This window comes from Scyliorhinus torazame, chromosome 8, assembly GCF_047496885.1.
Source record: "Scyliorhinus torazame isolate Kashiwa2021f chromosome 8, sScyTor2.1, whole genome shotgun sequence".
NCBI classification, from domain to species: domain Eukaryota; kingdom Metazoa; phylum Chordata; class Chondrichthyes; order Carcharhiniformes; family Scyliorhinidae; genus Scyliorhinus; species Scyliorhinus torazame.
This window is the reverse complement of record NC_092714.1, coordinates 3,250,879-3,275,303: the sequence shown is the minus strand read 5'-3', so window position 1 is coordinate 3,275,303 and position 24,425 is coordinate 3,250,879. Positions and strand designations below refer to the sequence as shown.

General features: G+C 50.8%; 1 protein-coding gene across 1 annotated transcript in view; it reads left to right on the top strand.

Moving 5' to 3' along the window:
- Positions 1 to 24,029, top strand: part of hsf2bp (heat shock transcription factor 2 binding protein) — a 146,838-nt gene extending 122,809 nt beyond the window's left edge. Inside the window, exon 8 of the mRNA XM_072513052.1 lies at positions 23,544 to 24,029. Coding sequence (XP_072369153.1) covers positions 23,544 to 23,746 — 203 coding nt within the window. The 3' untranslated portion in view covers positions 23,747 to 24,029. The remainder of the gene's footprint in view (positions 1 to 23,543) is intronic.
- The last annotated feature ends 396 nt before the right edge of the window (positions 24,030 to 24,425 follow it).

Sequence of the window (24,425 nt, the reverse complement as noted above, 5' to 3'; positions counted from 1 at the left end):
TCCCATGGGGTGGCGACTGTGGCCACCAGTTCTCCCGAGTTCCACTCCTCTGATGAGGCCAGGTCTCGGGGTCACCACACGTGACAGGGCGGCATGGCTGTACATGTGCCGTCGACAAGTGAGCCGGAAATGGCCCCAGAACCCCCAGAGGACACCCGCCAGGGGCATCAAAGGCAACGGGATCAGGTAAGCATCTGGCTGCCTCCACCTCAGATGTGCATCCTGAGGAGACACCTAGATGTAGTGGTAGAGCTAGGAGGGCAAAGCACATTGTGGATCACTGAGAGCACCGGGGGAGGGGTTGGGAGGGTAGGTAGGGGTTGAGGGAGGTGTGGAGAGTGGGTGGGGGGCACCATCGGGAGATAAACACCCTTGGGCACAGCCAGTAAGAAGCCTCTGTCACTTTCTTCTGCAATGCATCACTGCGTGCAGGTGATGGGTGTGAGCGAGCACTCAGCAGACAGGCAGGAGTCAGACTATTGCATAGATTGAGGAACATCAGTACTCAGCTGTCTGCGGGTAATCATCACCCCCCTGCCCTCGACAATGACCCGCTGACTGTGCCGACACAGTCCCAGCACCCTGGAGTGATGTGACACAGACCCTGGTAGGGTGGGAAATGGGGATGGTGGGTAGGTGAGGTTGCGATGACGGACCAGGTCACATCCTAAGTGAAGCGGGCGAGTATGAGGTTTCCCTGGCCCTTTGGGCTTGCTGGACCCTCGCCGTTGCCGCCTGTCCTGCAGCTTCCGGCTGGTCCTCCGGTTCCTCCCCAGCCTCGTTCTCCAACTCCTGCTGGTCCAGCACCACCTCATTGTCCTCATCCCATTCCTCCTCCTCAGAGGTGACCACATTTTCCTCGTCACCAACCTCCAGCTTGTCGTCCCGCTATTGAGCGAGGTTATGGAGGACAAACAGACCACCACAAGTGGGCGACTGATAGAAATTGACTTTTCTAGTCAGATATAAGAGGTTTAAATGAGAACTCAATAAGAATAATTAACTATACTCATATTAACCATGAGAATATGGAAGCCGAATAGCTGGGAACATTTTGCAAGTTGCTTGAGACTATAAGAACAGTGACATCAACTAGCTAAAAGGCCCCATTGTAAGACAGTAAGAACTGGTAGTTCCGTCTCTATAGAAACAGCCAGTCTAGAGATACCTTCTGAACGAAAATTGGCACGCGATGGTAAGGGAAAATTTGTACCAATATATTTAAATACATATATCTCTTAAATTGATGGACTGACAGTTTGGCTGAATTGAGTGAATTATAAATTAGTTAAAGCCAATCAGAGGTGGAAAGAAGGCGAGACCTTAAGATAATAAACTCCTCAAGAATCACTTGCCATGATGGAAAAACTCATTCTGGAATCACCCTATTGAAATTTCTGAAATCTATTTCTTTGCTGCTTGCCTTTGCTATCACCATCTTTCTTTTGTTTAAATCACTTAGTTATGTTATTCTGTGTATTATGAGTTGAAGAATTACCACGATCTATATTTTAAAACTCAACCACTGTATTCGCTAAAGACAGTCAACCTGACTAGCTTGCTAAAGGGCTAGTCGGAACTCTCTAAATGTTGTGTTGAAAATAAAGTTACCAATGGGCACTACAGCTGACTAATAAAGTTCCAGTGGACTTTGCCAAAAAGCATAAACTTGACCTCTGTTATTTGGGAACTGAGAAGGGATAACGGATATCCAGGATTCCGAATAGACTCAGAAATCCATCAGCGACCCTCCGGGCGGTACACTGGAGTGCACCTCCAAAGCAGTCGAGGCATCAGAACCATATCTTGAGGAGTCCCGATGTACCCCTCAATGACAGTCCGGGTGGCTGTATGAGCCTCGTTGTACCGGGTCTCCGCTTCAGTCTCTGGCCTCTGCACTGGCGTCATTTGCAAAGTCCTCAGCAGGTACTCCTGATCCCCCAAGAGCCAGCCGCCCATCCTGGCGTGCTCCTCGAAGAGGCCGAGGATGACCGACTGTACCAGGATGCAGCTGTCGTGCACACTCCCCGGGAAGCAGGCACACACGTACATTGGGCTGGATTCTCCAAGCCTGCGTGCCGAAATCAAGATCGGCGCAGGGGCAGAGAATGGGCGTTTACGCCGATATCCGATCCGATGTCGCCCCGCGATTCTCCAGTCCCCCGTGCGCGAACTACGTGGCGCAGGTAGGGGGCCATTGACCCACCCCCCACGATTCTCCGAGGAAAACTGGCCGAGTTCCCAAAGGCATGGTTCTAACCACCTATTGGCCGTCGGGAATGGCTGGTGGCGGCTGCGGACTCGGTCCGCGGCCGCCCTCGTGGGGGGCTGGGGGATCGATCACCGGGGGGGGAGGGGCGCTCGCCTCATGGACGGCCAGGAGGGCAATCAGGCGTCACCGACCCGCGGGTGCACGCGATTTCGGGGGGTGCCTACATTCCTGGTGCCGCTCCGCGGGCTGAGTCCGCCACGTCATATGGCGCGGCAGCCGCCATGCGCCTGTGCGGACTCCCGACCGGAAGTGCAGGGCCCCATATCTGCAGCCGGAGCTGCGAGAATCACTTGGGAGCCCTGCAAGGCCCCTGCAGGTAGGAGAATCACTCAGGACTTTCTTCAGGAAAGTCCAGAGTGAATCAACGCTGGCATGAGGACATAAGGGCTGGTTTAGCACAGGGCTAAATCGCTGGCTTTGAAAGCAGGCCAGCAGCACGGTTCAATTCCCGTACCAGCTTCCCCGAACAGGCACCAGAATGTGGCGACTAGGGCTTTTCACAGTAACTTCATTTAAAGCCTACTTGTGACAATAAGCGATTTTCATTTCATAGCCCCATTATTGGAGAATCCCACACATTATCTTCATCCGATGGTCGCACACGAGCTGTATGTTTAGGGAGTGGAACTGCTTTCGCTTAAGATAGATGGCCCGGTGAGCGCTGGGCGACATGCGTGGCACCTATGACCCCCTGGACCTGGGGCATCCCACTGCCCAGGCATCTTGTTGGGCTTGCATCATGTCAAAAGCGATGTAGTCTTCCGCCAGGGCATACAGGACATTTGGGACCTGTCAGTCGCACCTGTGAGCTGTGGCCTGTGAGATACATCACAGGTTCCCGCTCGAGCCCTGGAATGGTCGCGTGGCGTAAACATTCAGGGCTACAGTGACCTTGATGGCCACTGGGAGCGGGTGTCCTCCTCCACGTGGTGCCAGGTGCATGAATATATTTGGATTTGTTTATTGTCACGTGTACCGGGGTACAGTGAAAAGTATTTTTCTGCGAGCAGCTCAAACAGATCAGTAAGTACATGAAAAGAAAAGAAAAAGACAAAGAAAATACATAAAAGGGCATCACAAGGTCCACAATGTAAATACATAAGACACCGGCATCGGGTGAAGCATACAGGGTGTAGTATTAATCAGGTCAGTCCATTAGAGGGTCATTTAGGAGTCTGGTAACAGCGGGGAAGAAGCTGTTTTTGAGTCTGTTCGTGCGTGTTCTCAGACTTCTGTATCTCCTGCCCGATGGAAGAAGTTGGAAGAGTGAGTAAAGCGGGTGGGAAGGATCTTTGATTATGCTGCTCACTTTCCCCAGGCAGCGGGAGGTGTAGATGGAGTCAATGGATGGGAGGCAGGCTCGTTTGATGGACTGGGCTGTGTTCACGACTCGCTGGAGTTCCTTGCGGTCCTGGGCCGAGCAGTTGCCATACCAGGCTGTGATGCAGCCCGATAGGATGCTTAGTGTGGTGCAGGTGTAAAAGTTGGTAAGAGTCAGTGTGGACATGCCGAATTTCCTTAGTTTCCTGAGGAAGTATAGGCGCTGTTGTGCTTTCTTGGTGGTATCGTCGACGTGGGTGGACCGGACAGATTTTTGGTGATGTGCATTCCTAGGAATTTGAAGCTGTTAACCATTGAGCAGCATGGTAGCACAAGTGGATAGTACTGTGGCTTCACAGCGCCTCGGTCCCAGGTTCAATTCCCCATTGGGTCACTGTCTGTCCACGTTCTTCCCACCTCGGCCCTGTTGATGCAGACAGGAGTGTGTACAATACTTTGCTTCCTGAAGTTAATGACCAGCTCTTTAGTTTTGCTGACATTGAGGGAGAGATTGTTGTCGCTACACCACTCCACTAGGTTTTCTATCTCCCTCCTGTATTCTGACTCATCGTTATTCAAGATCCGGCCCTCGTGTGTACTGGGGCTAAGCATGCAGCCTTGTGGAGCCCCGTTATTGAGGACTATTGTGGAGGAGGTGTTGTTGTTTATTCTTACTGATTGTGGTCTGTGGGTGAGAAAGTCGAGGATCCAGTTGCAGAGTGAGTAGCCAAGTCCTAGGTTTTGGAGCTTTGCTATGAACTTGGCTGGGATTATAGTGTTGAAGGCAGAGCTGTAGTCAGTAAATAGATCATAGAATTTACAGTGCAGAAGGAGGCCATTCGGCCCATCGCGTCTGCACCGGCTCTTGGCAAGAGCACCCTACCCAAGGTCCACACCTCCACCCTATCCCCACCCCACCCGACACTATGGGCAATTTTGGATACTAAGGGCAATTTAGCATGGCCAATCCACCTAACCTGCACATCTTTGGACTGTGGGAGGAAACCGGAGCACCCGGAGGAAACCCACGCACACACGGGGAGGATGTGCAGACTCTGCACAGACAGTGACCCAAGCCGGAATCGAACATGGGACCCTGGAGCTGTGAAGCAATTGTGCTATCCACAATGCTACCGTGCTGTCCAATAGGAGTCTGATGCAGGAGTCCTCGTTGTTGAGATGCTCTAGGGATGAGTGTAGGGCCAGGGAAATGGTGTCTGATGTGGACCGGTTGCGGCAGTATGCGAATTGCAGTGGATCTAGGCGTTCTGGGAGTATGGAGTTGATGCGCTTCATGACCAACCTCTCGAAGCACTTCATTACGATTGATGTCAGGACCACCGTTTCTTGATATAATAAGACCATAAGACATAGGAGCAGAATTAGGCCACTCGGCCCATCGCGTCTGCTCTGCCATTGAATCACGGCAGATATTTTTCTCATTCCCATTCTCCTGCCTTCTCCCCATAACCCCTGATCTCCTTATTGATCAAGAACCTATCTATCTCTGTCTTAAAGACACTCAGTGATTTGGCCTTCACAGTATTCTGCGGCAAAGAGTTCCACAGATTCACCATCCTCTGGCTGAAGAAATTCCTCCTCATCTCTGTTTTAAAAGATCGTCCCTTTAGTCTGAGATTGTGTCCTCTGGTTCTAGTTTTTCCTACAACTGGAAACATCCTCTCCAAGTCCACTCTATACGGGCCTCGCAGTATCCTGTAAGTTTCAATAAGATCCCCCCTCGTCCTTCTAAACTCAAACGAGGACTGACCCAGCATCCTCAACCATTCCTCATACGACAAGCTCTTCATTCCACGGATCATTCTTGTGAACGTCCTCTGGACCCTTTCCAAGGCCAGCACATCCTTTCATAGATACGGGACCCAAAACTGCTCACAGTACTCCAGATGGGGTCAGACCAGAGCATTATATAGCCTCAGATGTACATCCCTGCTCTTGTATTCTAGCCTCCTCGGCATGAATGCGAACATTGCATTTGACTTCCTAACTGCCGACTGAACCTGCACGTAAACCTTCAGAGAATCGTGAATAAGGACTCCCAAGTCCCTTTGTGCTTCTGATTTCCTCAGCCTTTCCCCCATTTAGAAAATAGTCTATGCCCCCATTCCTCCTTCCAAAGTGCAAAACCTCACACTTTTCCACATCACATTCCATCTGCCACTTCTTTGCCCACTTTCCGAGCCTGTCCAAGTCCTTCTGCAGCCCTCTTGCTTCCTCAATACTACCTGTCCCTCTACAGATCTTTGTATCATCTGCAAATTTTGCATCAGCGCCTTCAGTACCTTCTTCCAATTCATTAATGTATATTGTGAAAAATTGTGGTCCCAGCACAGACCCCTTAGGCACACCACTAGTCATCAGCTGCCCTTTATCCCCACCCTCTGCCTTCTGCCAGTCAGCCAATCCTCTATCCATGCCAGGATCTTACCCTTAACACCATGGGCTCTTAACTTATTTAACAGTCTCCTATGCGGCACCTTGTCAAAGGCCTTCTGGAAATCTGATTATATCATGTCCACTGGTTCTCCTTTGTCTAACTTCCTTGTTACCTTCTCTGACAGATTTGTCAAACAAAGACAAATCTAAAACCACGATCACCCCCTCCAAAAAGAAAAACTCCAGAAACGGTGGGGGGGGGGGGGGGGGGTGCCTCCTTCTAAACTTATTGCCACCTAACAAACAACAGCAACGACAAAATCAACACCCAAAAACCCCACCCTCCAGCCCCACAATACCCGCATCTTCTGACTTCTGCTGTTCCAGTTCCTCCATCTCCGATCAACATTAATTTCTCCCCCAATTTATGGTCTCTTATGAAGTCATTGGCCTCTTCTTGAGTTTCAAAATAATGCTCCCGACCATCGAACGTTACCCATATTTTCGCTCGGTACAGTATCCCAAACCAAATCTGCATCGGGTATAGAACCGCTTTCGCCTTGCCTCTTTGCCAGCTCCGCACCGATGTATTGATACATTCGGACCCGGTTCCCCTCCCATTCGTAGTTTTGCTTCTCCATGGCCCATCGCAGGATCTTTTCCTTCTGGGGAACATATGGGGCGGGATTCTCCGATCCTGGGGCTAAGTGTTGATGCCGTCGTAAACGCCGGAGCCTTTTACGACGGTGTCATCTGGGTAGGATCAGCGATCCTGCAACGCACAGGGGACCAGCATGGCACTGGAGAGCCTCATGCTCAGCATGGGTGCCGTGGGTCCCGCGCATGCGCGCCACGTCCAGAACGAGTTCACTAATGCGCGTGGGTTGCCGTCTCCGCGCCAGCCCCGACGCAACATGGCGGAGACCTACAGGGGCCCGGCGCAGAGGAACATAGGCCCCCACTGGGATAAGCCCGCCCTCCATTCGGTAGGCCCCGATCGCGGGCCAGGCCACCAAGGAGGACCCCCCGGAGTCGGACCCCCCACCACCACCAGGCCGCCCCCTGCAGCATGAACGCCGAGGTCCCGCCGGGTGGGACCACACGAGAACAACGACGGCGGGACTCGGCCTAACTCGGCGGGCACTCGGCCCATCGCGCGGGGAGAATCGCCGGGGAGGACATAGAACATACAATGCAGAAGGAAGCCATTCGGCCCATCGGTTCTGCACCGACCCACTTAAGCCCTAACTTCCACCCTATCCCTGTAACCCAATAACCCCTCCTAACCTTTTTGGTCACTAAGGGCAATTTAGCATGGCCAATCCACCTAACCTGCACGCCTTTGGACTGTGGGAGGAAACCGGAGCACCCGGAGGAAACCAACGCAGACACGGGGAGAACGTGCAGACTCCGCACAGTGACCCAGCGGGGAAACGAACCTGGGACCCTGGCGCTGTGAAGCCACAGTGCTAACCACTTGTGCTGCCCAAACCGCGTTGAGCGGCCCCCGACTGGCACCGTGCCGACGCCAATGGCACTGATTCTCCGGTCGGCGGATCCGCGCACCCTCCCGACCTGGCCAGGGAGTCTCACAATCACCGCCTGTGGCGGCTCCCCGCTCTCGGCTTTTGCATTAGGAGCTGTGTGCCCTATCCACCTCTGGGGAATCGTCCAGTACCCCCTCCGCCACCAGCCCTGCCTAGCATCCTTGAAATGTATCTTGCCCCGCTTGTACCTTCCACACCCTCTGACAATACGCCAGTTCGGCCTTCTGGAACTGTTCTCCCTCCTCTGCCTTTGCCCTCAGTGACTTGCAAACATCCCCCAGGAACCCCACCAACATCTCCAATTCCACCACCCGATTACTGTGGTCGGACATCACCTTCTCCATCTCTCGAATCCGTGACCGCTGTGCCTCGAAATATTTCTCAACTCATTGATCCTTTCAGGGGTACTACTGCTCCCTCAATGGCCTTCGACTAATCCTCATGCATCTCCCTTTGTTGCCGGCAGAACTCTTCTCTAATAAAAACTATCAACTGCTCCATGTAGAGCTTTCCAACTTGCGACAATCCTTCCCCCTCCGCCATCTTCACAATCGCTGCTGCGCCACAGATCTCATCCAATTCCTTGGCCAGGTCCTTAGCCTTTTTCTGCTGGGTCTGGTAACCAGCAAACATGCCACCCACAAGGGGAACTTCTCCACACCTTTAGCTACCACTTTCGGGTAAAAAGAGCTCAAACCAAAGCCTTTGAGCCGGAGCTGCCCTGTGTGCGACCATTCACTCCATGGCTGCCACCAGAAGTCGGTTAGGTTCTTTCTTGTTGGAGATGGTCATTGCCTGGCACATGTGTGGCACGTATGTTACATGCCACTTATCAGTCCAAGCCTGAATGTTGTGCAGGACTCATTTCGTATGGACATAGTCTTCAGTTACAAATGATACTGAATAATACTGCTCTCAGTAGTTAGTGTGAAGCTTGAGTAAATAATTGATGTTAGATTATTTTGTTTTAATAGGTAAATAGAAAAATAGCACTTTAGTGTAGATCAGCATCCGAGGGGTTACCATTGACCAAAAACTGAACAGGAGTAGCCATATAAACACTGTGTCTGCAAGAGCAGGTCAAAGACTAGCAATCCTGCGACAAGAAACTCACCTCCTGACTCCCCAAACCCTGTCCACCATCTCCAAGGCACAAGTCAGTAGTGTGATGGAATACTCTACCTTTATGGAATAAAGTCCTCTACTGTACTCCCTATACACACGACTATGTGGCAAGATTTAACTCCAACCCAATCTATAAGTTTGCGGATGATACAACTGTGGTGGGTCGTATCGCAATCAACGACGAATCACACGACAGAAGGGAGATGGATCACTTGGTTGCATGGTGTACCGAAAACAACCTCTCTCTAAATGTCGGAAAGATCATGGAACTTGATCATCGACTTCAGGAAGCACAGCATGACACACACTGCCATCTGCATCAATGGCTCCAAAGTGGAGATGGTCGATAGTTTTAAGTTCCTGGGGGTCACCATCACCAATAGTCTGCCCTGGTCCACTCACATTGATGCAACAGTCAAGACAGCCCAACAACGTCTCTACTTCCTACGGAAGCTAAAGAAATTCGGCATGTCTGCATCGACTCTCACAAACTTCTACCGATGTGCCATAGAGAACATCCTATCCGGCTGCACCACAGCCTGGTATGGCAACTGCTCAGCCCAAGATCGCAAGAAACTGCAGAGTCTGGTGAACTCAACCCAACGTATCACACAAGCTTGCCACCTCACATTGATTCTGTCGACACCTCCCGGTGCCTCAGGAAGGCAGACAGCATTATCAGAGACCCCTCCCACCCAGGCTTTGCCCTCCTCCAGACCCTTCCATGAGGCAGAAGATACAGAAGTCTGAAGACCTGCATATCCAGACGTAGGAACAGCTTCTTCCCCACAGCTACTAGACTCCTCAACGACTCCCCCTTGGACTGATCTGTTCGCTATAAGAACACTATCCACGATGCCCTATGCTGCTCTTGCTCATGTATTTGCTTTGTTTGGCCCCTTGTTCCGCACTATAACCAATCACTGTCGATGTACTCTGTTGATTATTCATTTTTTGTCTACTATGTACGTACTGTGTACGTTCCCTCGGACGCAGACAAATACTTTTCATCGTACTTCGGTCCATGTGAAAATAAATCAAATCAAATCACTTGCCTGGGTTAAACAACACTCAAAGTTTGTCATTATCCATGACAAAGCTGCCCACTTGATTGCTACTCCTTCCACAAACATTAGATTCCTCCACCACCAATGAACAATAGCAACAGTGTGTACCATCTACAAGATCCACTGCAGGAACTCACCGAGGTTCCTTAGGCAGCACCTTCCAAACCCACGACCACTATCGCTTAGAAGGACAATAGCAGCAGATATTTGGGAACCCCACCATCTGGAGGTTCCCCTCCAAGTCGCGCACCACCCTGACTTGGAAATATATCGTCATTCCTTCATAGTCGTTGGGGCAAAATCCTGAATTCCCTCCCTAACAGCACTGTGGGTGTACCTAAACCTCAGAGTCTGCAATGCTTCAAGAAGATGGCTCTCCACCACCTTAATTAAATAGATAAAAATGAAGAGAGAGGCCAAAATGAACATGGGCCCCTTAGAAAATGAGACAGTGAAAATAATAATAGAGAGCCATGAAATGACAGAGGAATTAAACAAATACTTTGTGTCAATCTTCACAATGAAAGACACTAACAGCATTCCAAAATGACTAATTAATCAAGCAGCAAAAGAAGGGGAGGATATAAATACAATAACTATCAGAAAATGTACCAGGAAGACTAATAGACTGAAGGCTGGTCCCCTGGACCTGATGGAACATAGAACATTACAGCGCAGTACAGGCCCTTCGGCCCTCGATGTTGCGTCGACCTGTGAAACCACTCTAAAGCCCATCTACACTATTCCCTTATTGTCCATATATCTATCCAATGACCATTTGAATGTCCTTAGTGTTGGCGAGTCCACTACTGTTACAGGCAGGGCATTCCACGCCCTTACTACTCTCTGAGTAAAGAACCAACCTCTTGACATCTGTCTTATATCTATCTCCCCTCAATTTAAAGCTATGTCCCCTCGTGTTAGACATCACCATCTGAGGAAAAAGGCTCTCACTGTCCACCCTATCCAATCCTCTGATCATCTTGTATGCCTCAATTAAGTCACCTCTTAACCTTCTTCTCTCTAACGAAAACAGTCTCAAGTCCCTCAGCCTTTCTTCATAAGATCTTCCCTACATATCAGGCAACATTCTGGTAAATCTCTGCACCCTTTCCAATGCTTCCACATCCTTCCTATAATGCGGCGACTAGAATTGCACGCAATACTCCAAATGCGGCCGCACCAGAGTGTTGTATAGATGCAACATGACCTCATGGCTCCTAAACTCAATCCCTCAACCAATAAAAGCTAACACACCGTACGCCTTCTTCACAACCCTCTCAACCTGGGTGGCAACTTTCAGGGATCTATGTACATGGACACCGAGATCTCTCTGCCAAGAATCTTACCATTAGCCCAGTACTCTGTCTTCCTGTTATTCCTTCCAAAATGAATCACCTCACACTTTTCTGCATTAAACTCCATTTGCCACCTCTCAGCCCAGCGCTGCAGCTTATCTATGTCCCTCTGTAACTTGTAACATCCTTCCGCACTGTCCACAACTCCACCGACTTTAATGTCATCTGCAAATTTACTAACCCATCCTTCTACGCCCTCCTCCGGGTCATTTATAAAAATGACAAACAGCAGTGGCCCCAAAACAAATCCTTGTGGTACACCACTAGTAACTGGACTCCAGTTTGAACATTTCCCATCAACCACCACCCTTTGTCTTCTTCCAGCTAGCCAATTTCTGATCCAAACTGCTAAATCACCCTGAATCCCATGCCTCCGTATTTTCTGCAGTAGCCTACCATGGGGAACCTTATCAAACGCTTTACTGAAATCCATATACACCACATCAACTGCTTTATCCTCATCCACCTGTTTGGTCACCTTCTCAAAGAACTCTATAAGGTTTGTGAGGCACGACCTACCCTTCACAAAACCTTGTTGACTGTCTCTAATCAAATTATTCCTTTCCAGATGATTATACATCCTATCTCTTATAAACCTTTCCAAGATTTTTCCCACAACAGAAGTAAGGCTTACTGGTCTATAGTTACCGGGGTTATCTCTACTCCCCTTCTTGAACAAGGGGACAACATTTGCTATCCTCCAGTCTTCTGGCACTATTCCTGTAGACAAAGATGACTTAAAGATCAAGGCCAAAGGCTCAGCAATCTCCTCCCTAGCTTCCCAGAGAATCCAAGGATAAATCCCATCCGGCCCAGGTGACATATCTATTTTCGCACTTTCCAGAATTGCTAACACCTCCTCCTTATGAACCTCAACCCTTCTAGTTTAGTAGCCTGAATCTCAGTATTCTCCTCGACAACATTGTCTTTTTCCTGTGTGAATACTGACGAAAAATATTCATTTAGCACCTCTCCTATCTCCTCGGACTCCAAGCACAACTTCCCACTACTGTCCTTGACTGGCCATACTCTTACCCGAGTCATTCGTTTATTCCTGACATATCTATAGAAAGCTTTAGGGTTATTCTTGATCCTACCTGCCAAAGACTTCTCATGTCCCCTCCTGGCTCTTCTTAGCTCTCTCTTTAGGTCCTTCCTAGCTAACTTGTAACTCTCGAGCGCCCTAACTGAACCTTCATGTCTCATCTTTACATAAGCCTCCTTCTTCTTCTTGACAAGTGTTTCGACTGCTTTAGTAAACCACGGTTCCCTCACTCAACCACTTCCTCCCTGTCTGACAGGTACATACTTATCAAGGACACGCAGTAGCTGTTCCTTGAACAAGCTCCACATTTCCATTGTGCCCATCCCCTGCAGTTTTCCTCTCCATCCGATGAATCCTAAGTCTTGCCTCATCGCATCATAATTGCCTTTCCCCCAGATATAACTCTTGCCCTGCGGTATATACCTATCTCTTTCCATCACTAAAGTAAATGTAAACCACACTTTAAACCACCTTCCTGCCTGCCGGTACACTCCTGCAACTTTGAAACCCTACTCATGACCTCACTACTCTCAACCTCCTGTATACTGGAGCTACAATTCAGGTTCCCAAGCCCCTGCTGAACTAGTTTAAACCCTCCCGAAGAGCATTAGCAAATTTTCCCCCCAGAATATTGGTACCCCTCTGGTACAGGTGCAGACCATCCCCTTTGTAGAGGTCCCACCTACCCCAGAATGAGCCCCAATTATCCAGAAATCTGAAACCCTCCCTCCTGCACCATCCCTATAGCCACGTGTTCAATTCCTCTCTCTCCCTATTCCTCGTCTCGCTATCACGTGGCACGGGTAACAACCCAGAGATAATAACTCTGTCCTAGATCTAAGTTTTCACCCTAGCTCCCTGAATTCCTGCCTTACATCCCCGTCCCTTTTCCTACCTATGTCGTTGGTACCTATGTAGACCACGACTTGGGGCTGCCCCCCCTCCCCATTAAGGATCCCGAAAACACGATCCGAGACATTACGCACCCTGGCACCTGGGAGGCAACACAGGATCTCCTATCTATCCCCCTAACTATGGAGTCTCCAATGACTAATGCTCTACTCCTCTCCCCCCCTTCCCTTCTGAGCAACAGGGACAGACTCTGTGCCAGAGACCTGTACCCCATGGCTTAACCCTGGTAAGCCCCCCCCCCCCCCCCCCCCAGCAGTATCCAAACGGTATACTTGTTACTAAGGGGAATGGCCACAGGGGATCCCTGTACTGACTGCTTCCTCCCAGCCCCTCTCACCGTCACCCATCTATCTTTATTCTTCGGAGTAATTACATCCCTGAAGCTTCTATCTATGACCACCTATGCCTCCCGAATGATCCGAAGTTCATCCAACTCCAGCTCCAGTTCCCTAACGCGGTTTCTGAGGAGCTGGAGATGGGTGCACTTCCCACAGATGAAATCAGCAGGGACACCGACGGCGTCCCTCACCTCAAACATTCTGCAGGAGGAACATTGCACTACCTTCCCTGTCATCCCCTCTAGATTTAAAAAAAAGAAAGAGCTTACCTGTTATTCACCCCCCTTCTCAGCAAGCACTCACTCAGCAACCTCTGCGCCCCGCACGATAACACCTGAGGGAAAATAAATAAAAACTACTTCCCAGTCACCAGCCAATCCCTTACCTGCAGGCTGTGACGTCACGGTTCAACTTTCCACTTCTACCTGCCCTCGAGCCTTCCTCGTGATCCTTACAGCGGTTGGGTTTTTTTGGTTAGAGGAGGGGGCAGGGAGGGAAACACTGAAGAAGTGTCTCGGGTTTAAGTGTCACTTGACAAGAGCTCCTCCACAAACCACCTCCAAGTTAGGGTGAGCACACGGACGTATGCAAATTTCCCCTGCAACGGCCAATCAGCAGCTCCGCTCTACTGCCCTCTGCTGGATAATAGGTTGAATCTTAGGATATTGGAAGTAGCTACAGAGATAATGGATTTAGAGGAAGCAATCTCCCAAGAATCCTTAAATTCTGGAAATGTTCCAGAGGATTAGAAAACCGGCAATGGAACACACTTATTCAAAAAGGCAAAGAAACATAAAACAAGTAACTATAAACCAATTAGCTGAACATGGGTCATTGGAAAATGTTAAGAGTCCTTGCAAATGATGTGGAGATGCTGGCATTGGACTGGGGTGGGTACAGTAAGAAGTCTTACAACACCAGGTTAAATTCCAGCAGGTTTATTTGGAGTCATAAGCTTTTGGAGCATAGCTCCTTCATCAAGTGAGTGAAGAGGGAGGTTACCTCAATCTCTGTTTTTGTAGACTTCTATCAGGTCACCCCTCAACCAGAGTCCCCACCCTACCTTTGTCCCCAGTTCGTCCTTCCATTTTGTCTGGTCTCGTCCAGTAGTGTTTGAGTTCTGTCCAGCAACTGTCCATATATATTCCCACATAGCCCCCCCCCCCTCCCCTCTCCTTGCTGCTTGTGGTTTCTGGGGGCTCGGGATACTCTATTGTCTCTTTGCGTATGAAGTGCTTTATTTGGATGTGTCTCATTTCCTATCCTTTTGCTAGTTTCCACTTCCTCATCAGTTTGTCTAGTGTCGCCTGTCTGACCACTACGTAAAAGTCCTCAACCTTCAGTGTGCCCCCGTTCCGCCTCCATCTTTTGAAGGTGGTGTCTAGCACGGCTGGGGGTAATCTGTGATTGCCGCAGATGCGGGCCATTGGGGACATTTTAGTTAGCCCGAAGTGTTGTCTCAGTAGGGCCCATGTTCTCAGCATGGCCGCTACCACTGGGCTCGTTGTGTATCTTGTTGAGGGAGATGGGAGTGCTGCTGTAGCCAGGGTCCAGAGGGTCGTTCCTTTATAGGAGGCCTCCTCCATCTGTACCCACTCTGTGCCGGGTTTGTGTACCCATCCCCTCACTCTTTCTGCCGTTGCTGCCCCGTGATAGTATTGTAGGTTCGGTAATGCCAAGCCCCCTTTGATTTTCCTTCTTTGCAGTGTTGGTTTGGGAATTCTCGGATTCTTACCCCCCCCCCATACACACGCAAACACCATGATTAAACTGTCTACATTTTGGAAAATGGCCTTGGGGACGAAGATCGGTATGGATCTGAACGGGAAGAGGAACCTTGGCAGTACGTTTATCTTGATCGTCTGCACTCTCCCCATCAGAGACAGTGGGAATGAGCCCCACCTTTGTAGGTGATGCACTATCAATTACGACGAGATGAGAGTAGAGAGTAATCGAGGCTTTATTAAGCAGAGATGTGTTGCCTCCTGCAGCTGCTACCAGAAATGGTAGCAGCTCGGTGTGCACACACATTTATATTCCGCCTATTGGGCGGAACCAGGAGGCAGGGATCTACCCCCATACCTGTAGTACAGGAGCCTTACCATATTGCCTCTAAGACAAATATTATACACAATATTAGTCACAAACAATGGTGACTACCACATTCACCCCCTGTTAAAAAAGAGTCCAGCGGGGTTGGTGGAAAACTATTTACAGGTATGTGAGCATTTAAAGTTTACAATGTGGTGAAAATTTACAAATTTAGCCTGTCGGGTGCCTTGATCCACCGCTGTGAGCGCCTCGGAGCTGGTGGTGATGCAGGTGCCGTCTTGGTCGCCTGTGACTCCGGGACCGTGTTGTCCTCATCTTCATCCCCGGGTGGAACCAGTGGGAGGACGGATCGTCCTGGGGCGGGGGCTGAAGTTAGGTGCGCTGGGGGGAGGGTGGGTGGCACCGGGGCAATCGGAGGGGGGGGGTGGCGGGTGGTGTGGGGCCGTGGGTGGGGATCCACCTGGTGCCAGATCCCTGAGGGAGACTGTGTCTTGGCGGCCGTCAGGGTACGCCACGTATCCGTACTGTGGGTTCGCAAGCAGCAGCTGTACCCTTTCGACCAACGGGTCCGCCTTGTGGAACCGCACGTGTTTGCGGAGGAGGACGGGTCCTGGAGCTGCCAGCCACGTTGGGAGCGAAATCCCGGAGGTGGACTTCCTGGAGAAGGCAAGGAGACGTTCATGGGGGGTTTCGTTAGTTGCAGTGCAGAGTAATGATCGAATGGAGTGGAGTGCGTCGGGGAGGACCTTTTGCCAGTGGGAGACCGGGAGATTTTTAGACCGCAGGGCCAGCAGGACGTCATTCCAGACCATCCCATTCTCCCTCTCCACCTGCCCGTTTCCCCGGGGGTTGTAACTGGTCATCCTGCTCGAGGCAATGCCCTTGCTGAGCAGGAACTGACGCAGCTCATCACTCATAAAGGAGGATCCCCAGTCGCTGTGGACATAAGCGGGGAAACCGAACAGGGCGAAGATGCTGTTGAGTGCTTTAATGACCGTGGCAGACGTCATATTGGAGCATGGGATGGCGAAGGGGAATCTGGAGTATTCATCGGCCACGTTCAGAAAGTACGTGTTTCGGTATGTGGAGGGGAGAGGCCCTTTGAAGTCCATGCTGAGGCGTTCAAAGGTGCGGGAGGCCTTCGCCAAGTGCGCTCGATCTGGCCGGTAGAAGTGTGGTTTGCACTCCGCGCAGACCTGGCAGTCTCTGATGACAGCCCTGACCTCCGCAATGGAGTAGGGCAGGTTGCGGCCCTCTATGAAGTGAAAGAACCGGGTGACCCCTGGGTGACAGAGGCCATTGTGTAGGGTCCGGAGTCGGTCCACTTGTGCGCTGGCACGTGTACCTCGGGATAGGGCATCGCGGGACTCGTTGAGCTTACCGGGGCGATACAAAATCTCGTAGTTGTAGGTGGAGAGCTCGATCCTCCACCTTAAGATTTTATCATTTTTGATCTTGCCCCGCTGTGTATTATTAAACATGAAGGCAACCGACCTTTGGTCAGTGAGGAGAGTGAATTTCCTGCCGGCCAAGTAATGCCTCCAATGCCGCACAGCTTCTACGATGGCTTGGGCCTCCTTTTTGACAGTGCCGCATTTCGGAGGCATGGAGGGTGCGGGAAAATAATGCAACAGGTCTGCCTGGCTGGTTGAGGGTGGTGGCCAGAGCGACGTCGATTGCATCATTCTCGACCTGAAAGGGGAGCGTCTCGTCGACCGCGTGCATCGTGGCCTTGGTGATGTCAGCCTTGATACAGTTGAAGGCCTGGCGGGCCTCAGCCGTCAGGGGGAAAACTGTGGAGTGGATGAGTGGGCGGGCCTTGTCCGCATAGTTAGGGACCCACTGGGCATAACAGGAGAAAAACCCCAGGCATCGTTTGAGGGCCTTGGGGCAGTGGCGGAGGGGGAGTTCCATGAGGGGGCGCATGCCGTCGGGGTCGGGCCCTAGAACTCTATTTTCCACAACATAGCCAAGGATGGCTAAGCGGTTGGTGCGGAACACGCACTTCTCCTTATTGTACGTGAGGTTCAGGAGTTTGGCGGTGTGGAGAAATTTGAAAAGGTTAGCGTCGTGGACCTGCTGGTCGTGGCCGCAGATGGTGACGTTATCTAGGTACGGGAAGGTGGCCCGCAGCCCGTACCGGTTAACCATTCGGTCCATCTCACGTTGGAAGACCGAGACCCCGTTAGTGATGCCGAAGGGAACCCTGAGGAAGTGGTAAAGGCGGCCATCTGCTTCGAATACAGTGTATTGGCGGTCCGCCTTGCGGATGGGGAGCTGGTGATAGGCAGATTTCAGGTCCACTGTAGAAAAGACCCGGTACTGTGCAATCCGATTGACCATATCAGATATGCGTGGGAGGGGGTATGCGTCGAGCTGCGTGTACCGATTGATGGTCTGACTGTAGTCAATGACCATCCTGTGTTTCTCCCCAGTCTTTACTACTACCACTTGGGCTCTCCAGGGGCTGTTGCTGGCCTCAATGATGCCTTCCCGCAGCAGCCGCTGGACCTCCGACCTGAAGAAAGTTCTGTCCTGGGCACTGTACCATCTGCTCCTGGTGGCAACAGATTTGCAATCCGGGGTGCGGTTTGCAAACAGGGAAGGTGGGTCGACCTTAAGGGTCGTGAGGCCGCATACGGTGAGCGGTGGTTGGGGTCCGACGAATTTTAGAGTTAGGCTTTGGATGTTGCACTGGAAGTCCAGGCCAAGTAACAAGGCAGCGCAGAGGTTGGGGAGGACGTAGAGCCGGAAGTTGCTGAACTCTACGCCCTGGATTTCCACGGAGTGGGATCCGGAGGCCAGGGAGATTCTTTGGGTAACGGGGTGTACCGTGAGGAAGCAGCGCCTTAACGTAGAGGGGTGGATGAAGCTTTCCGTGTTGCCGGAGTCCAGAAGGCAGGATGTCTTGTGTCCATCGACTTTAACCGTCGTCGTCACGGTTGCGAGGTTGTGCGGCCGGGACTGGTCGAGCATGATGGAAGCGAGCTGCGGCTGGTGTTGATAGGCCCTGGACTGGTCGGCGGCGGTGACAGGCGATGAGCAGCCAGATGCGGTGCCCAACGAGCCGGGGTCCTGAGGCGCCGTCCAAAATGGCGGCGAAGATGGTGCTCCCACGGGCCGCACGTTGTCTGATGGGAGGAAGATGCCGGCGCCCACAGGCCGCATGTGTTCTGCTGGGAGGAAGATGGCGGCGCCCACGGGTCGCACATGGAGGGTGCAGGAACAATGGGCCTGGCACACCGCAGCAAAATCTCCCTTCTTCCCGCAGGCCTTGCAGATTGCGCTCCGCGCCGTGCAGCGCTGCCGGGGGTGCTTTGTCTGCCCGCAGAAATAGCATTTTGGCCCCCTGGGGTTGGCTGGCTGCCGCGCGGCGCCGGCTTGGTGTGGGATGGGGGGGCTGCTGGTGAGGCCCACTATGTCCATGAGGGCGCCGTGCGGTCGGGGACGTACGACTGAACGTTATGGGAGGCAACAGTCAGTGAGTTTGCGAGCTGCCTGGTTGCCGCAAGGTCGAGGGTACCCCCTTCTAATAGGCGCTGGCGGATGTACGCTGAAACCATGCCCGTAACAAAAGCGTCCCTGATTAAAAGTTCAGTATGTTCGACTGCCGAAACTGCCTGGCAATCAGAAATCATCTAAAGACTCACCTGGGAGTTGATATCTCGTGGACAGGAGGTGCCTGGCGTACAGTTTGTTGATTGGGTGAATATAATGCCCTTCAGGAGCTTCATTGCTTCCGTAGGCGCATCCCAGATAAGAGGAAAAATATCAGAGCTCACCCGTGAGTAAAGGAATTGGAGTTTCTGTTCTTCCGAGGGTTGGTCCATCGCGGATCGGAGGTAGCTCTCGAAACAAGCGAGCCAGTGGTCGAAAGTCAACGCAACGTTGGCTGCTTGCGGGTGCAGCTGTAGGCGATCAGGGTTGATGCGTAGTTCCATCGCTGTAATATCTCTGCTTAATAAATTGATGCACTATCAATTACTACGAGACGAGAGGAGAGAGTAATCGAGACTTTATTAATTTTATGGGCGAGGTGTTTTCAGAACCCCAAAATGTATCATGGAGTTCAACCAACCTCTCCCTTTAATGGATTGTTGCTTTTGAAGCACACGGCTTGTTCCCCAGGTGTGATACTACAATTATGGACACGTGGTTTTTAACTCAAAACAATGTTTATTCCATGAACTCAACTTAACCTCTTAAATAAACATTGGATGCCTTAACACCTCTTACTTCACAGATAACCCCGAAAATAATACAACACTAAATAATCCCTCAAAATGTTCCTTCAAACATCCAAAATGCTTCAAACCTTCAGAATTGTAACACACCAGGTCACAGTTAATAATTTCTGTTGGATGGCAGAGATATATCAGCTTGGTTGACTTCAGCTCCAGCATCTTGCTTTTCTTCCTGCAGCTCTCTGAAAACACACAGACACACCCACGCTGCTTTTCTCAAACTGAAACCAAAAGCAGAAATGAGTTCAGCTTCTCCCCTGTGACATAACTTCAGTAATATGATCAGCTTCATCTGTTAAAAGTACATTGCTTAAACATCCATTTCTTAAAGGTACTCTCACATGACATTAAGCAGAGATGTGTTGCCTCCTGCAGCTGCTACCAGAAATGGTAGCAGTTCGGTGTGCACACACATTTATACTCCGCCTACTGGGTGGAACCAGCAGGCAGGGATCTACCCCCGTACCTGTAGTGCAGGAGCCTTACCGTATTGCCTCTAATACAAATATTATACAAACAGTGGTGACTACCACAGTAGGTCCTTTTTTAGTTCCTCCACCAGGCTGGTCAGGTTCCAGTTGTAGATCTGTGTCCAGTCTCTGGCTATCTGGATCCCCAGGTAACGGAATCTGTTCTGGGTTGTTTTAAACGGGAGCCCCTCCAGCTCTGCCCCTCCCCCATTTGGGTTCACTGGGAATGCCTCACTTTTGCCCAGGTTAAGTTTGTAGCCCAAAAAGGTTCCAAACTCCTTCAGGATCTGCAGTATTGCCTTCAGTCCCTCCTGTGGCTTCAAGACATAGAGGAGCAGGTCATCTGCATAGAGCGAAACTCTCTGCTGTCCGTCTCCATTCCGGATGCCCTTCCAGCTTTTCGCATCCCCAGGGCTATCGCCAGGAATTTGATTGCTAGCGCAAAAAAGAGTGGGGACAGGGGGCAGCCCTGTCTTGTTCCTCTCAGTAGCTGGAAGTATTCAGAGCTGGTGGTGTTAGTTCTGACGCTCGCTTTGGGAGTGTTGTACAGGAGTCTCACCCATACTCCTAGCCCAAACCGTTCCAGTACCTCAAGGAGTTACTTCCATTCGACTCTGTCGAAGGCATTTTCTGCATCCAGAGGGACGATCACCTCTGGTGTTCTCTCCCGGGGGGGGAGTCATTATTACGTTCAACGGCCACTGTGAGCTGCCTACCCTTGACAAAGACCATTTGGTCCTCTGCGACCACCTCCGGTACGCAGCCATCCAGCCTTTTGGCCAGGACCTTTGCGAGTATTTTTGTGTCCACATTCAGCAGTGAAATGGGTCTGTATGATCCACATTCCGTCGGATCTTTATCTTTTTTGGGTATCAGTGAGATTGTGGCCTGCGCTAGCGTGGTGGGCAGACTGCCCCTTGCCAGTGAATCCACGAACATGTCTCTTAGGTGTGGGGCCAGAACTGGCGCAAATTTTTTATGGAAGTCCGCCGGGAACCTGTTGGGTCCCGGTGCCTTCCCCGCCTTCATGGAGCTGATGCTCTCCATGATTTCTCCCAGATCTATTGGTGCTTCCAGCCGCCCCCGGTACAGTCCCCGGTAGAAAGTCTCAAATGCCCGATTGACCTCCTTTAATTCTGTTACCAGTCTGCCTCTGCTATCCTTTACTATTTCCCTCGTGGCTGCCTGCTTTCTCAGCTGGTGAGCCAATAGGCGGCCAGCCTGGTCTCCGTGTTCGTAGAAGGTCCCCCGTGTCTGGCGGAGTTGTTGCACTGCTTTCCTGCTGGATAGCAGGTTAAAGTCCATTTGCAGCTTTTTCCTCTCCGCCAGCAGCTCTACGGTCGGGGCCTCGGAGTGTTTTCTGTCGACTTTCAGAATGGAGTCCACTAGTCGCTGCCTGGCCACCTTCTCTTCCCTATCTCTTCTTGCCTTGTAGGCTATGATCTCTCCTCTAATCACAGCATTCAGTGCCTCCCAAAACATGGAGGATGAGACCTCCCCATTTTGGTTGTTACTAACGTAATCGCCGATGGCCCGCGATGTTTTTTTGGCAGAAACCTTGTCGGCCAGGAGGTCCGCGTCCAGCCTCCATGTGGGACCCTGGGCATGCCCTGTCTCCAACTTCACATCCATCATAGAATTTACAGTGCAGAAGGAGGCCATTCGGCCCATCGAGTCTGCACCGGCTCTTGGAAAGAGCACCCTACCCAAGGTCCACACCTCCACTCTATCCCCATAACCCAGCAACCCCACCCAACACTATGGGCAATTTTGGACACTAAGGGCAATTTATCATGGCCAATCCACCTAACCTGCACATCTTTGGACTGTGGGAGGAAACGGGAGCACCCGGAGAAAACCCACGCACACACGGGGATGATGTGCAGACTCCGCACGGACAGTGACCCAAGCCAGAATCGAACCTGGGACCCTGGAGCTGTGAAGCAATTGTGCTATCCACAATGCTACCGTGCTCCCCTCCATGTAGTGTGGAGCATGGTCAGAGATAACGACCACGGAGTATTCCGCTCCCGTGATCCCTGGAAGCACCGATTTCACCACTGCAAAGAAGTCGATACGGGTGTACACTTTGTGCACTTGTGAAAAGTATGATAATTCCTTTTCTCCTGGGTACAGGAACCTCCATGGATCCATTTCCCCCATCTGCTCCATAAAAACTCCTAGTTCCCTCGCCATGCAGTCTTTTTCCCTGTTCTGGGGTTTGATCGGTCAGTCAGTGGGTCCTGCACGCAGTTAAAGTCACCCCCCATAGTTAGTCGGTGTGTGTCAATGTTGGGCATTTCCGCCGTGGTCTTCTTTATGAATTCTGTGTCGTCCCAGTTGGCAGCGTACACATTTACCAGTACCACCGGTGCCCTTTCCAGGACACTGCTGACCATGACGTACCATCCCCCTGGGTCCATAACTGTCTTGGTTTCTGTAAACCTCGTCCTCTTGTTGACTAGTATTGCTACCCCCTAGCCCTCGTCCCGTAACATGAGTGGTATGTCTGTCCCGCCCAGCCCTTCCTTACCAGCAGTCGGTCCTTCTCCCTCAGGTGCGTCTCTTATAAGTAGATTATGTCGGCTTTTAGGCTTCTCTAAAGACTCTGGATCTTTTCACTGGGCTGTTGAGTCCCCTTACATTCCAGGTAGGCCTGCCGCAAGCACTAGCTCAGCTCGAGAGCTTGATGGTGGTGGCTGTCTGCTTATCAGGCCCTGAGGACCCCACTCCAAGTCATCCACTCACCTTGGATTCCCACCACCACCCAATCCCCTGGCCTGTCTACCTCTTGTCGCCGCACAGCCCCCCCCAGCCCCTCGCCCCTCACCTCCCCCTTTGAGACCTTCTAACCTGGCATTGGTGATAAACCCAGACTTATTTCTGGTCCAGGTTACAGCACAGCACAGCTTTCTGCAGACCTCACTGCAAAGCATCAGTGGCCACCACTCCCAGTGGCACTGCCAGCCTCTGATTTGCTAGCAATTATCTGAGGCGGACTTTCTTTAGGGTCTGGTTTAGCACAGTGGGCTAAACAGCTGGCTTGTAATGCAGAACAAGACCAGCAGCGTGGGTTCAATTCCCGTACCAGCCTCCCCGAACAGGCGCCGGAATGCGGCGACTAGGGTCTTTTCACAGTAACTTCATTGAAGCTTACTTGTGACAATAAGCGATTATTATTATTATTTTGCGGAAGGGGCAGAGGTCGCACCTCAAGCCAATTAATGATCTTTTAGTACATCACTGCAAGGCGGCCTGCCAACTGGGGAGGGGTTTGCCCTTGGGTGGGGGCAGAACCACCACCCCAACATAAAATCAAACCCATTGTAACTTTTAGCAACATTTACAAAATTAGCAATAATGCCGCTGACCACTATTACTATTTTTATTCATTAGATCCAGATGCAGAAGTTTGTCTCCATGTTCTGCGGCTCATTCAGTCTCTGATCCTTGAGCCAGAGGTTTTCTCCAGAGTGGCAACCCAGATCCGTGAATCACTGCCAGAGCAGCGCATTCGAGAACTTAGCAGCAACCGTAACCCAGATCTCAACAACATAGCAAGTGAGCTGCTGGAGGACTTGAAAATGCTTAATATTTGACAAAAGCTTGTTTTACCTGTGCCATTAGTTTTTTCTGCAAAATCTATTCACATTTGAAAACATTGTTTGGAAAATGATTGTGAATCTCGGTTTCATTTGTAAAATGCAAAATATTAGAAACTGCTATTGCAAGTAATTGTCAAGCCAGGTATGGTGGCTTTGTGCCTTTGGATGTTCGAAAAGAGGACAGTTTTGATTCAACACACCTTTGAGGTGAATATCCTTTTGCAGAAATAATAGCAGATGCTTTCTGTAAATTTGTTCAATAAAACTTTGAAATTAGTGTTACAGTTTCACAAATCTCCAGTTCATTCTCTACTTTGGTTGAAAATCTAATGATTGAGAAACATGTTAGCCCCAAAATACACAAACCTGGCGAATTTGGGATGGTGGAGTACAAAGATGAGAGATTTCTGACATTTTGCAGAATTTCAACTTTTAAATAGTGGAATTACATAAGAACATAAGAATTAGGAACAGGAGTAGGCCATCTGGCCCCTCGAGCCTGCTCCGCCATTTAATGAGATCATGGCTGATCTTTGTGGACTCAGCTCCACTCTCCGGCCCGTACACCATATCCCCGAATCCCTTTATTCTTTAGAAAGGCATCTATCTTTTTCTTAAAAACGTTTAAAGAAGGAGCCTCAACTGCTTCACTGGGCAAGGAATTCCAGAGATT